Source organism: Zalophus californianus, chromosome 4 (assembly GCF_009762305.2).
Source record: "Zalophus californianus isolate mZalCal1 chromosome 4, mZalCal1.pri.v2, whole genome shotgun sequence".
Taxonomy (NCBI): Eukaryota; Metazoa; Chordata; class Mammalia; order Carnivora; family Otariidae; genus Zalophus; species Zalophus californianus.
Window position 1 is genome coordinate 9,473,725 of NC_045598.1, and position 14,312 is coordinate 9,488,036.

The 14,312-nt window shown below is 48.0% G+C and overlaps 1 protein-coding gene across 1 annotated transcript; it reads left to right on the forward strand.

The window, feature by feature from the left end:
- The first annotated feature begins 381 nt into the window (after positions 1 to 381).
- Positions 382 to 8,037, forward strand: AADACL3 (arylacetamide deacetylase like 3). Its single transcript, XM_027625256.1, has 4 exons — positions 382 to 546; positions 3,710 to 3,926; positions 5,398 to 5,461; positions 7,263 to 8,037. The coding sequence occupies exons 1-4, from the start codon at positions 382 to 384 to the stop codon at positions 8,035 to 8,037; spliced, it is 1,221 nt and encodes a 406-aa protein (XP_027481057.1).
- The last annotated feature ends 6,275 nt before the right edge of the window (positions 8,038 to 14,312 follow it).

Below are 14,312 nucleotides of genomic sequence, written 5' to 3' on the forward strand. Positions count from 1 at the left end.
GGTTGCACAGAGGATAGCAAGTGCAAATGCCCTGGGGCCTCCTTGGCAGATGAAGGAATAGCAAGTGTGGCCAGAGTGGAATTGGGGGGGGATGCCCCCAAGTACAGTTGGAGGGAATGGTGTTTGTGGTGTCCATGGTGACTTCTCCAGGGCCATTTCTAGTAGCAGTGCCCCAGGATTTCTAGCTGAGTCAGGCTGCATGAGCCTCTTTCTCCTCTGCATGGGCACTGCCCTAGAACTGCATCCTCACCTGAGTCTGTGACTCACCTGGCCTGGCCAATGCTGTGGAGATTGGGAGGTGGGGAGAACAGGGTATGATGTATAAGTGGAGGAGGGTGGCACTGAGCACAGCCTCCTTTTGGCCTCTTCGAAAACAGCACGATGGTTGTCCTGCTCCTGCTTCTGCAGGCAGCCTGTGTGTTCTCGTTGGGGGTTGGGCTGTGGGTCATCTGCAGCCATTTCCTCACTGCGGACATCCCTGCGGCCATCAGCCACCCAGTGAAACTGCGGGTCTTGCATTGCCTTTTCCAGCTGTTGGTGACGTGGGTGAGTGTTGTGTTTTATTTGTCCCCTCCTCCTGAGGGTAAAGGAGGGAGTTGGGAAAACACATTTGGGAAGATTATAGTTGCATTAACTTGACTATCGCAGCTGTAGAGGTTGACGGTATATTATTCTCAAATCTGAAAGATCCCTGTTAGGTAACGTATTAGCCAAGAGGTTCACAGCCTCTTTGTGGTGTTGCTCGAGCTGCACTGGGCTCGCAGCCACGAGATGAAAAAATGATTTTTTTTTTAAAGATTTTATTTATTTATTTGACACAGAGAGACACAGCGAGAGAGGGAACGCAAGCAGGGGGAGTGGGAGAGGGAGAAGCAGGCCTCCCGCGGAGCAGGGAGCCCGATGCGGGGCTCGATCCCAGGACTCTGGGATCATGACCTGAGCCGAAGGCAGACGCTTTACGACTGAGCCACCCAGGCGCCCTGAAAAAATGATTTACTTCCTCCGTTAACAGGGAAAAAAGCCCTGCTCTAGTCCCACTCCCCTGCCTCCTGACTGACTTTCTTCACAGCACACAGCGTGATGCTGTGAAATTAGGAATGAGTTATTCTGAATTTGGAGCCCCCATGACTACCTACCTGCTAGCTAGAACCAGCCAACAATAAGGAGACACACGAAGCCAATTAGAGAATTGGTACCAATGAGCAAAACTACAGAACATGACTTTAGAGAGAGATAGATATTTTTTTGTTACTTTTGAGAGATGGAAAACTCTTTGTGTAATATAGTCAGGTTCTGCTCACTGTTCCTGGTGTGTGAACTTAATAAAACAGATATAAATGGATCATGGGGAGGCTTGGGCCCAATTTGCCCATGGGATTAGTTGTGCTTTTCCAGAGGGCTGGTAAATTGAACACAGAGAAGTGTTAAGTCTCTTACATAACGAAAAGCAATCGCAAACCCCTGTTCTCATGACGAGAAGAACTGGAGAAGAACTCACAGGCTGAAGGTTTCCTTTCGAAAAACCCGATGATACGTCCTGTGGATTTCCTGCCCTTGACTCTCATAGTCCGCTAGCCCGGTTCCCAAATATGGTGACTCAGTTTCCTCATCTGCAAAAGAGGGGGAAATAGCAGTCTAGACTTCGTAGCATGGGCTGTAAGGAGGAGGAAGCCCTTAGTAAGTATTCGCCTTACTGCTATTTGTTGATTTGGTTTTTTTTCTACAAAGATGTGTCACGTGACTACTATATGTCACCCACCCCTCCTAGCTCTGGGATCAATGATGGACGAGAGAAAGGAAGTCCCAGAGAGAGAGTCTGCCCTCAGGACGCTCATACTGTCACGGCCGTGTTGGTGGGGAGACAGTAAGAAACAAGCAAACTCACTAGAAATAAATTGATTTATGCAGCAGCAAGTGCTATGAGGAAAGCAGAACAGGGCGGGAGGGTAGGGTGGGGCTTCTGAATCCGGGGTTCCCTGAATCCTCAATGGCGACAGAAGGCAAGGAGTCTCTGAATTTGGGGGGGAGGTAAAAATCACTCCATTTTCACTCGCCTCTAAAGGAAAAGTGGTATTCCCTTCCATTAGGGATGAAGGTGACAGACCACAGCTGTGAACGGCAGAACCTGAAGCTTTGTCACCAAGAGCAATCATAGCTGTTTTCAGAGCAGATGACATTTCTTGCAGATATTGTGAAAAGCGTGCGCGCCTCGTTTCTCTGAAGTTAGAATAGTGTTAAACCGGCCATTAGGGCTCGCTATTAGGTGTGCTAATAAGGAAGCATGTGCATTATTACTTTGCCCGTGTACCTCCCTATTTTGATAACTGTAATTGAAAAAAAATTGATTTCCTTGGTAATACCACATATTTTATTTTATGTGTTGGAAACATTCAGCCTCAAGATCCATAGGCATCACGGAAAGCCAAAATGGCCTTGGCACAGAGCCACCAGAAAGAGGTTGCCGGGGGGAGAGCCCGCTTTCTTTACTTTTATTGCTTGTTATGCAGACTTCCAGACATAGGAGACAGAACACCATAAAGACGCCCCGTGTTCCCATGCCCCCTGCACTGATTGACGACTCCCGGCCAATCTTGTTTCACCTGTGACCCCACATTTTTACCCCTTCCCATTTCTTAGGAAGCAGATCATGGATGTCATACTTTATCCAAAAAGTTGCAGTAGGTATCTCTAAAAGACAAGAACCCCTCACCTTTTATTTCTTTTTATTTATTTTTTACTTTGTATCTTCTTTAAAATGTAAGTTCAATTAATGAACATATAATGTATTATTTGTCTCAGAGGTAGAGGTCAGTGACTCATCGGTCTTATATAACACCCAGGACTCATTACATCACATGCTTTTCTTAATGTCACCCAGTTACCCCATCCCCCACCTCCCCTCCAGCAACCCTCGGTTTGTTCCCTATGATTAAGAGTCTCTTATGGTTTGTCTCCCTCTCTGATTTCGTCTTGTTTTATTTTTTCCTCTCTTCCCCTATGCTCCTCTGTTTTGTTTCTTAAATTCCACATATGAGTGAAATCATAGATAATTGTCTTTCTCTGATTGACTTATTTCACTTAGTATAATACCCTCTAGTTCCATCCACGTCGTTGCAAATGGCAAGATTTCATTTTTTTGATGGCTGAGTAATATTCCATTGTACATATAGACCACATCTTCTTTATCTATTCATCTGTCGATGGGCACCTGGGCTCTTTCCATAGTTTGGTTATTGTGGACATTGCTGCTATAAACATGGGGGTGCAGGTGCCCCTTCGGATCACTACATTTGTATCTTTATCCCCCACCTTTAAAAAAAACTTAACCACAATGCAGTTACCAGGTCCTAATAGCAACGAATGGAATGACCACGTTGGTGAGGCTGGTCCAGGTGGGCATCCTTGGGAAGAGAGGTCATGTCCAGGCCACAGTGGGGGTGTTCTGGGTTAGAGGGACTCTCGTGGGGTGGCCAGAAGCCTAGTTTGTGGGGCTGGGTGTCAGTTGTCTGGGGAGAGAGGAAGAGAGGGGCAGTGTGGGCCGGAGTGAGGTGGATCTGCTGCAGGGGTCATGGAGGCACACGGGGTGGAGCAGGGCCATGGTCCGGTCTGCTCTCCAGCCACTCCACTGGGGGGCATGGGCAGTGGCAGGACTCCAGTGTGGCACACAATGAAACCCTCCCTGCCTCATTTCTTCTTCTCTCACCAACAGGGGATGATTTTTGAGAAACTGAGAATCTGCTCTATGCCCCAATTTGTCCGTTTCATTCATGATCTGGTGCCACTAAAGGAGGATCCGGATGTCGTGGTCACAGATCTCCTCTACGGGACAATCCCTGTGAAACTGTACCAGCCCAAGGTGTCCTCCAACACCCTCAGGGTTGGCATCGTGTTCTACCATGGTGGCGGGGCAGTCGTAGGAAGCCTGAGTAAGAGTCCTTCCCTCAGACCCCTGCCTGTAGTAGGATGACCTCCAAACAGAGCCGGGTGGGCCCCACCATCACCATCCTGGAGTTTATAAGCCGCTACAGGACAGGGCATGTTCAGAGAGTTAGTGGGTCCCAGATCAGGCTGGTGGCAAAGATAGGGAATGTTTGGATCTCTTTCTGGAAGTGAGGAGACCTATATATGGAAAAATATATATGTATATGTTCATATATATATTTATCTCTGTGTGTAATCTATGTATATATATGTATATACATGAAATTCACACAACATAATATTAAGCACTTTATTTTTTAAGATCTTATTTATTTATTTGAGAGAGAGAGAGAGAGAGAGACAGAGAGTACAAACAGGGTGAGGGGGAGGAACAGAGGCAGAGGGACAAGCAGACTTCTTGCTGAGCAGGAAGCCCGAAGCAAGACTCGATCCCAGGACCCCGAGATCGTGACCTGAGCTGAAGGCAGACGCTTAACCAACTGAGTCACTCAGTCACTCCAAATTAATCACCTTAAACTGTACAATTCAGTAGCATTTACTACACTCAAAATGTTCTACAACCACCACCTCTATGTAGTTGGAAATAAGGATTTTTTTAAAAGTGAAAAGAAAAAAAAAAAAACCGAAACACATCCTTTTGTTTCATGCCAGGTATTGTCTGAGACAAATCCCTGTACCGAAGGGAGAACCAAAAATTTGAGGAGAGTTAATGAGAGAAAAAAACTCAAAACTGAGACAATTTTATTATCTTAACCTCCCCCACACTGGTGCCCCATGAATATGAGGGGAAAAACACTTTTATTTGGTTTCAGCCCTGCCTTCTAAACTCTGGAATGCCAGAAGCCCACTGCAGTAGCCTCGGGAAAATAAAAGATTTCATGCAGCCATGGTTTTGGTTCGGTCTGCATAATGAATGGTGTTAACAGTCCATGGGTATTAAATAATATTATTAAGAATTAATATTTACATGGCAGGCACTGTAGAAACACTTCATGTGTGCGATCTCATTAACCCTGCTGCACAGCCCTGTTGTTGTCATTGTGCCCATTTTACAGGTATGGCAATCAAGCCTCAGGGAGGTGAAAGCATTTGCCCTGGATCTTCAGCTCAGGATGTGAACTCTGGTCTGAATTCAGAGTTCACACCCCTAACCACTATGCCCTATGGCCAAACAGCATCTCAGATATTTTGAATGAATTGCAGAATCCATGCGGGAGGCGGGGCTCTTAGAAGAAGTTGTTCAGACAGGACCCCCAAGGAGAGATTCTAGAAAGTCGAGGGGGGGGGGCAGGATGGCTGCTCCACAGCTGGAAGAAAGTCTGCAAAGCCTCATTAGGATCAACCCCAGCTCTCTGTCCATGGTGGTTGTCCGAGAGAAGGAGCAGCCCATGGTGATGGGCGCCGAAGGAAGCTGCTAATCATCCTAGCGGATGTTGAAAACCTTTTATTTTCTAGGAACCCACCATACCATATGCAGTCATTTGTCCAAGAAGAGTGATTCGGTGGTTCTAGCAGTTGGGTGAGCACAAGAACGAGGGGGTAGTGCTGGGTAATGAGGTGGGAGGCGGGTCTGGGGGCAGGCAGGGAGACAAAGGGACACTGGGACGCCGGGGCAGGGGATGGGCTGTGAGCAGCCATTAGGGGAGGAAAGGAGAGACAGAGAGAGAGGCAGAGAATGGCACTCCTTCCTGTGGGTGGCCCTGGGGCATCCTGGGCATGGTATCATCTGGAAGCTGTGCGGGGAGTGGTCTTGGGCAGATCAGGTGCAGAGCTTCACACACATGAGCCCTGTTGGGTGGAACATACTTACTTCACCGAGCAGAACAGCCCTGCAGGTTCCAGACTCTTAGTACCTCCGTCCACGCAATGCCACGGTGCCCTGCGTGGTACACCAGACAAGCCACAGCATTCCCAAGCACGTCTGAGAGGGGGGGTCCACCCTGGCGAGATCTGCCAAAGGAAGTGAGAAGAATTAAAAAGCCACTCTCTTCTACCTGATCTTGGAGAGTCGAGGGCTTGGTGGACATGGGGCAGGAGAGCTTGGTGGACATGGGGCAGGAGAGACCTGGGGTGAACCCTCCTTGGGCCTCCACATCAACTGTCCCTGTGGTGATGTGGCCTCTGGCCTCATTCTCCCACCCCTGCTGCCTGACACAACGTCCCACAGGAGCAGGGTGGTTCCTCCTGATTAATCTTTCCTGCAGCTTCATTTAAATGCACATGCCATGAAAAAATACCAATTGCTGGGGTCTTAGCAGGAATATATTTCCCAGTTTCCTTGCGACGCAACTGGTTGAGTAAGAGTGAAAAATACAAAACTCGGTCCTGGATGATGGAGAGGGACCCAGAGAAACCCCTCACTTTATAATCCTCAGCTCCAAAACCATTTTTGCAGTGGGGAAATCTTGATTCCTGCGTTAGCCACGATACTGCTTACGGTTCTGGCCGTGCTGAACTAAGACATCAGTAAAATATACCAGCAAATCTCTGCAAGAAAATTATTTTGCGAATCCAAGGTGCACAAGGTTTTAGAGTTGAAACATTGCTGTCCTAGTATGAACTCAGGGTAGCTTAAAAAACGAGGCAACAGAATGGAAACGGTTGGCAAATTTTGTTGATCCCATAGAATATATGTATTTTTAAAATTTGAAATGGTAACATTTCTCACAAGACCCAGGAATCTGGAATCTCTTGAAAAATGGGGAGCTCTAGCATGCCGGGCTGGTGTGCCTGCATGGCAGCAACCTGGGCATGGAGCTCAGGCGCTCACATGGCTCACCTGTAGGCAGTAATGGTCCAGAGTGGACATGGCTGACCTGGAGGAGACCCGCACGTTAACTGCTGGCCCCAGGCGGCATTTACATCTACAAGATCCTCCCACAAAACCTGTGAGCTTGGCAGGATTAATTAGAATCAAAACCTAGGCAAACCTGGAGTTGCTCATAAAGGAACATAAGAAGAGGGAACAAGTGTGAGTCAGGGATGCACCAGTGGGTAGGTTCAGAAAGATGGGGTTTGGGTTGGTAATTCCCAAATTTTTGAGCAATAGTGAATGACAGGGCTCTTGTGGTCGTTGTCTGTCCCCCCAAAGGGGGCACTGAGACAGAGGGAATAGCAGCCACCACTCACTGAGCCTACATGCCAGGCACTGTGGGCTTCATGTCTATCACTTCATTGAAGCCTCAAACCTTAACGTCACCTGCTCGGGCTTCAGAGAGAGAAGTTTTTGGAAGAAATTTGGCCTGAAGGATGCTAGACACAGGTATTTCGGACTCTGCTAGGGAGCTGGGTGTAAACTGTGTTCCTTGATTCCTTTTTAGATACCGCAAGTTGCCCCAGCATAAGTTCCCGGTGGCGCTAAGAGACTGCATTGCAGCCACGACCCACTTCCTGAAGTCCCTGAACATGTATGGGGTGGATCCAGATCGGGTGGTGGTCTGTGGTGACAGCGTGGGAGGGGGAATGGCAACGGCAATTTGTCAAAGATTTTTGGGCTCTCCAGATCTCCCCAAAATCCGTGCCCAGATCCTGATCTATGCCAGTCTCCAAGTTCTGGATTTCCAGCTCCCCTCCTATCAGCAGAACAAGAATGTCCCAATGGCCAGTCGAGACTTCGCCTTCTACTGTTTTTGTACTTTACTGGACATCAAGCCCTCCTGGAAAAGCACCATCATGAAAGGCGCCCATTTGCCTGCTGAATTCTGGGAAAAGTATAGGAAGTGGTTGGGTGCAGAAAACATCCCGGAGAGGTTTAAGAAGAGAGCCTACCAGCCGATGCCCTCTGAGCCCCTGAATGAGTCTGCCTATCTGGAGACAAGCCTGGCTCTGGATTTGGTGAGCTCACCCCTGATTGCAGAAGATGAAGTCGTGGCTCAGCTCCCTGAAGCTTTCATCGTGAGCTGTGAGTATGACATTCTCCGGGATGATTCGCTGTTGTACAAGAAGCGTTTGGAGGACTTGGGAGTCCCAGTGACTTGGCACCACATGGAGGATGGTTTCCATGGAGTGCTTAGCACCTTAGATATGGGCTATTTGCACTTTCCCTGCTCCACGAGGATTCTGGATGCCATGGTTCAGTTTCTAAAGGGGTTGTGACCATCTTTCCTTCCTGGTAAACCTATAAGAGTATCCATTGCACCACCATCTGGTTCCCCGATGGGGCTCCCTGTTGTGATGTAGGTGATGCTGAGTGGGGCTAGGGAGGGTGTCAAGGTTTCTATGTCCTTCTTGCTTCAGGTTCTAGAACTGTAGAATGCATGTTCCTGATGTCTGGAGGGAAAGCAGTAGGAGAGACGGGTTTGGGGGGAGGGTGGCTCTTGTTCATGTTCACCATTGGCAAAATTTGAGCTGACGATCTGCAGCAGTCATCTGAGAGTGAATGATCATGCAAGGGTTGCCTCTGGCTTCCCTGGGGGAGCGTTCAGGCTGGTCTAGGCTGTGGGTAGCAGGAGTGTTCGCTGGCCTTAGAATGAAACAGGGACGCATCATGTGCAATCCCATGGGCTTTCTTCAAGCTAGCTCAGAGGATGAGGCTCTGACGTTCTAGACTGCTGGGTTGAGGGGGAGAAACTATTCTCACTCTCCTCCTCTGGGTACACAGTGACATCTTTCCTGCTGTTCCTCTGCCTCTGAACTCAGAGTTCCAACTATCTAGGCTGGAAGAGTTAGAACAGAATGGATAGGTTTTCTGTAGTGGTTGACACCTTGTGGCGGATGAAGACAGCCCGAGCCACCTGATGGGGGGAGCTCTGGAGCTCTGGGAGTCAAAGGAACCAAAGGGACTGAAGATGTGTTAGCAAAAATTATTTCTGTTTTAAGACACAGAACCAGCTCAAATTGGCCTAAATCAGAGAAAGAATGTATTGGTAGCTATGAATTCCAGGGATAAATCAGGTCTCGTTTGATCCAGGAACTCAAACAATGCCACCAGCTGCTTTCTCTTCTTTCCTCCATTCTGTGCTCTGCTGCATGGACTGCCCCCTCACCTCTGCATATGGTGGCCCTGAGCAGCTTCACACGCACATTCTCCAGAGTCATGTGCCTCATTCTCGGCCATCCCAGCAGAGACCACATTGTAACTCAATGGCTCTGTGGGCTTTCTGAGTAGTGTGTCCTGTTGCCACAACCTAGGGAATGGAATGTTTTGACCAACCAGGCCTAAGTCCCATGCCAGCCTTGGAGTGGAGGATGATGGGGTCAATTCCACCAGGTTCTTGGACTGAACGTGAGGGAGGGAAGAGGTATGGAGTACTTTCTTCACTCTTCTACAGTAGGCGTCAATGCTTACTCTGCTGGGTGGACGTCAATGCTTACACTACTACAGAAGTTAAATGAACCCTGAATCAGAGTACTTGGAATGGCAAGAGATGTCAAGGACTACTAGGCAAGCTGACCGCCTGCCCCTGAGGACATTCCCACGAAAGGGCAGGCCCAGGTTCCCAGGCTGGCCCTACCTGGTCTTTAAGAGGCTCTGCTCCTGGTTGGCCAATGGCTTTTATAGGCCAAAATCCAAGGCTACTGCACAGAGGCCCCTGTGCATGTCCTTAACTTGCTTTCTGTTGAATGTTCATGCTGAAACGTGGGCCAGAGAGGAATCCCATTTGGTGGCTTCTGGATCCATTCACAGCAGAAGACCAGGAGGTGTTTTTGTTGGAGAGAGAGGAAACACTCACTGAAAGCACCTCGTCAGGTGGCCACTCGGCTGTTGGGTAGTACTGGGATCCGAGGAGCATGGTCTCTTCTAGAATAAGCCTCTGAGTTGAGTCTGGGTAAACTCCTTTCCTGGAGTGTGGTCTTCATTGTTTCACCCTGCCTCTGGACATAGGTAGAGGGACTGAGCTGACCTTGTGGGAACTTGGGTGATTAGCTTTTCTACTGTGGGGTGGCAAGGATTGTGGGAGCCAGTGGAGGACCATGCCCAGAGGAGATGAGTTGGTTACATTTTCAGGGCTGGAAGAACCTCTGGATTTAAATTTCCATCCCCCTGTAATAAGAAAACAGCTATCTTGAGTGGCTGCCCAGGCATTTTACAGCATGACGACCCTGCTCACACCCACAGTCTGGACACGTAGATAAAAACCTCAAGCTTAAGATTCCTGCCATGAGTTCCCACCTCACTTTTCCCAGGGCACCTTTTAAAATAACCACTTGAGGGGCGCCTGGGTGGCTCAGTCGTTGGGCGGCTGCCTTCACCTCGGGTCACGAGCCCAGGGTCCTGGGGTCAGGCCCCGCGTCGGGCTCCCTGCTCCGCGGGAGGCCTGCTTCTCCCTCTCCCACTCCCCCTGCCTGTGTTCCTGCTCTCACTATCTCTCTCTCTCTGTCAAATAAATAAATAAAATCTTAAAAAAATAAATAAAATAAAATACCACTTGGGTGTCAAGCCCACGAGAAGTGAGTGACCTCTGCCCCAACCACCTTATCAGTAGCAGGTGCTGGCTACACTCCTCTCTCTCCTGCTCGCTTGAGACCTGAGACAGAAGACTGCCTTTCCCTTGGCTCATTGCACCCCCAGCCCCATTCCTGGGATCTGTAAGCAATAAATCTTGTGAGTTTATTACCTTTGTGTGAGTGTATTGAAACTGCACCTTCAATCAAAACGACCCCGGGTTTCCACTTCCCCAGGCTGGGAGCTGGGATGCTGAGGGAGCCTCCTGCCGATCCCACGTGGGTGCCTCATGTTTCCTCACTTGGCAGGCCATGATCTGTATATCTTTAATTTAATACACCAGCTATACCCCCCCCAACACATTCATTTGTTCCTCACATGAATTCTACAAAGTAGGTATTCTTAAACCTATTTTACAGATGAGGAAATGGAGGCCTAGAGTCATTAATAACAGTGCTCATTTCCTAGCTCTTTCCAGTCGGGCTCAAGGCCACGTGGTTGGTCAGGTGCTGTGCATTGCACCTCTGGTCCATCTGACAACACCCTCTTTCTGATGTGCCCCATGACTCATTGGCTCTTTCCTTTCCCATCATTCCGAATTAAAATAAAAGACATGACTGAGCCACATGACCTTATTTGAGTCATTTGCCATCCACCTAGGTGTCAGCTACTGTTTGATCTGAGTCAGGCTGATGGAGCCAAGTATATCTTTGCCATCTGGTTTCCTTTGTTTGTTTTTTTGACTGTAACTTTCTCAAAGTGTGAATGACTTTAGAATTGGTCGTTGTAGCTGAGGTGCCCAGCTAATACCAGCTCAGGGGTGATGGACACCTGCATACCATTAAGCCCCAACATTGTGCAAGTGTTTTCTCAGTAAATTCCCAGAACTTTCCTGAAAAGATCTGCCAGTTAGGCCAGGGCAAATGCCATCTGATAAAGGACAATGTGTTGCATCCCAAATTGCTCTCATTGGTCAGTAGGCAATGGAGGACAAGGTCCGAAGGCAAAGTTGGAAAAATGGACAAAATTAGTCTCTACTGCTCTTCCTTCCACTTCTCTTTCAGTGTCTTCCTCAGGGTACTCCTCACGCCCACCCAGGACCTCCTGGCCTTTCTGTCCTCAACACTGCCTCCATTCTGCTTGCGCTCTCTGCTCCAGAGTGGCTCTCTGTTATCCCCAGGATATTATAGGCCAGTCTAGGTTAGGTTCTGCCACAATGACAAGTGGCCCCACAGTATCAGTGGCTTAGGACAGCAAAGGTCTACTTCTTGCTCACATTACACATTACATGGCCTTCACATTACATGGAGCTCTGCTTCACATTTGTCTACTCCAGCATCCCCAGGCTGATGGAGCAGTCTCTCTGTGAAATGTTCTCCGGTCTCATGGCAGAAGAGAAAAGAACATGACAAATCACACGGGGGCTCCCCAAGCTTCCGTTCACCTTTCATTGACCAGAGCAAATCATGCAAGCATGCCTGACATTGATGCCACAGAGAAGCATCATCCTCTCCAGAGAGGGGTGACAGATATTTTTTGGACAGTATGACAACTTACTATGCTCTCAATCATATTTCCATTCTACCTTTTAAAAAAATTAATTTTAAATTAGGTAAGTGATACACAAAGATATTATCTTTTTATTCTTTAAATTTTTTTAAAGATTTATTTTTTTATTTTAGAGAGAGAGAGAGCACACATGTGAGTGGGGGAGGAGGAGAGGGAGAGAGAGAATCTCAAGTGGACTCTGCGCTGAGCACGGAGCCAGACATGGATCTCAATCTCACAGCCCTGAGATCATGACCTGAGCCGAAACCAAGAATCGGATGCTCAACCAACTGAGCTACCCTGGAGGCCAGATACTATCTTTTTAAATAAAACTTTCAAATACTGGAGATAAAGCTAATGTCCTTTTTGACCATCCTTCCTTCACTCTATCCCCTTATGTCTGGATGTATCCAATGTTGCCTTGTTGGCAGGAGGTGGTCTTCCAATCCTTTAAAGCCTGTTTCTATGCTTTTACATACACCGATATGTACCCATGGAAAATATAAAGCATTATTCTGTGGGATGACTTTGCCATATATTGGTACATAAAAGATATTATTCTGGGGGCGGAGCAAGATGGCGGAGGAGTAGGAGACCTGGATTTTGTCTGGTCTCAGGAATTCAGCTGAATAGGGATCAAACCATTCGGAACACCTACGAACTCAACAGGAGACCGAAGAGGAGAGTAGCAACAACTCTCTGAACAGAGAAGTGACCACTTTCTGGAAGGTAGGACGTGCGGAGAAGTGAATCCGAGGCGATATTCGGGAGGATAGACGGCGGGGGAGGGGGCCTCCGTGGCCGCTTCTGGCAGGTGCTAGAGCCGCGGAGCACAAAATCGGAACTTTTAGAAGCTGGCTCCGCGGAGGGACGTCGCTCCAGTGGTTAAGCGGGGGGTGGAACCCTCGCGGGACAGTGTGGTCTCAGGACCCTCGGGGTCACAGAAAGACCGGGGGTGCCTGAGTGCGGCAGAGCTCCCAGGGATCGGAGCGGGGAAGCCAGCTGCAGAGACGGAGCCGAGGCGCGGGCTCTCAGCTCGGGGTGGCCATAAACCGTGATCCGCGGCCCAGTCGGGGCACGGCTCCTGCAGCAGGGACTCAACAAGCGGCAGAGCCGGGGAGACTCCCCTTCCTCTCCCGGGAGGAGCAGCGCGGGAGCGCACCGCAGGGATCTGCTGGGTTTGGAGACTCCGCACGGGGTCGGGTGCCAGAGAGAGAAACGCTTGGTCACAGGCCGGGTGAGCACGGAGTGCGGCCGGAGACCGGGGACACGGGAGTGACTGCTTTTCTCTGGGGGCGCACTGAGGAGCGGGGCCACGAGTTCGCAGCTCCTCTGGGCGGAGATTGGGAGGTCACCATTTTCACCCTGGTCCTCCAAAGCTGTACCGAGAGCTTGCAGGGAACAAAAGCTCCTGAGAGCAAACCCGAGCAGCTTGCTTAGCCCGGACCGGCAAGGGCGGGGCAGTTCCGCCTCCGGCAAAGACATTTGGGAACCACAGCAACAGGCCCCTCCCCCAGAAGATCAGCACGAACAGCCAGCAAGGCAAGACCAGGTTTACCGATCAAGGAGAACGGGAGAACTCCAGTGTTAGGGGAATACTCCACATAGAATTCATGGCTTTTTTACCATAATTCATTAGTTTTTCAAAGTTAATTTTTTTAACTGTTTTTTTTTTTGAATTTTTCTTTTTCCCTTTTTCAAACAACATCTTATCAATCCCTTTTTAAAAAAAACATTTTTTATTTTTCATTTTTAGAGTCATATTTTTATCCCTTCATAGTAGTTACACTTATTTTTGGCATATATATATATATATATATATATATATATATAAGTTGTTCTCTCTTTAAAATTTTGAGATACAATTTCTTCTAACAGATCAAAATATACCCTAAATCACTAGTGTATGGCTTTGTTCTAGTCTCCTGCCTGATCACATTCTCTCCCTTTTTTTTTTTTCTTTTTCTTTTTAAATCTTCTTCTTTCTTTTTAAAAACAACTTCTTATCAATTCCTTTTATAAAATTTTTTATAATTTTCGTCTTTACAGTCATCTGCCATCCCTTCATTGTATCAACCCTTATTTTGTACATATATGTCTTTCTTCCTTTAAAATTTTAGCAGGCACTTTCTTCTAACACACCAAAATATGCCCAAAAGCTAGTGTGTGGCACTGATCTATGCACTAGCCTGATCATACTCTGTTTTTTCTTTGTTTTGTTCTGTTTTTGATTGTTTTTATCTTTTTCTTTTTCCTTTTTTTTTTTTTCTCTTCTTTCTTTCCCTTTCTTGTCCCCTGGTTTCAGGTCTTTTCTGATTTGTATAGAGTATATTTGCTGGAGACATTGTACACCTGTTAGCATTCTGTTCTCTCATTCATCTGTTCTCCTCTGGACAAAATGACAAGACGAAAAAAATCACCTCAGCAAAAAGAACAA

What these genes read in the sequence shown, in the direction of transcription:
- AADACL3 (XM_027625256.1), top strand. Translation starts at nt 382, where the DNA reads ATGGTTGTCCTGCTCCTGCTTCTGCAGGCAGCCTGTGTGTTCTCGTTG. An exon ending in TCCAGCTGTTGGTGACGTGG is followed by an intron (nt 547 to 3,709) that starts GTGAGTGTTGTG and finishes TCTCACCAACAG; the next exon opens with GGGATGATTTTTGAGAAACT. An exon ending in TCGGTGGTTCTAGCAGTTGG is followed by an intron (nt 5,462 to 7,262) that starts GTGAGCACAAGA and finishes ATTCCTTTTTAG; the next exon opens with ATACCGCAAGTTGCCCCAGC.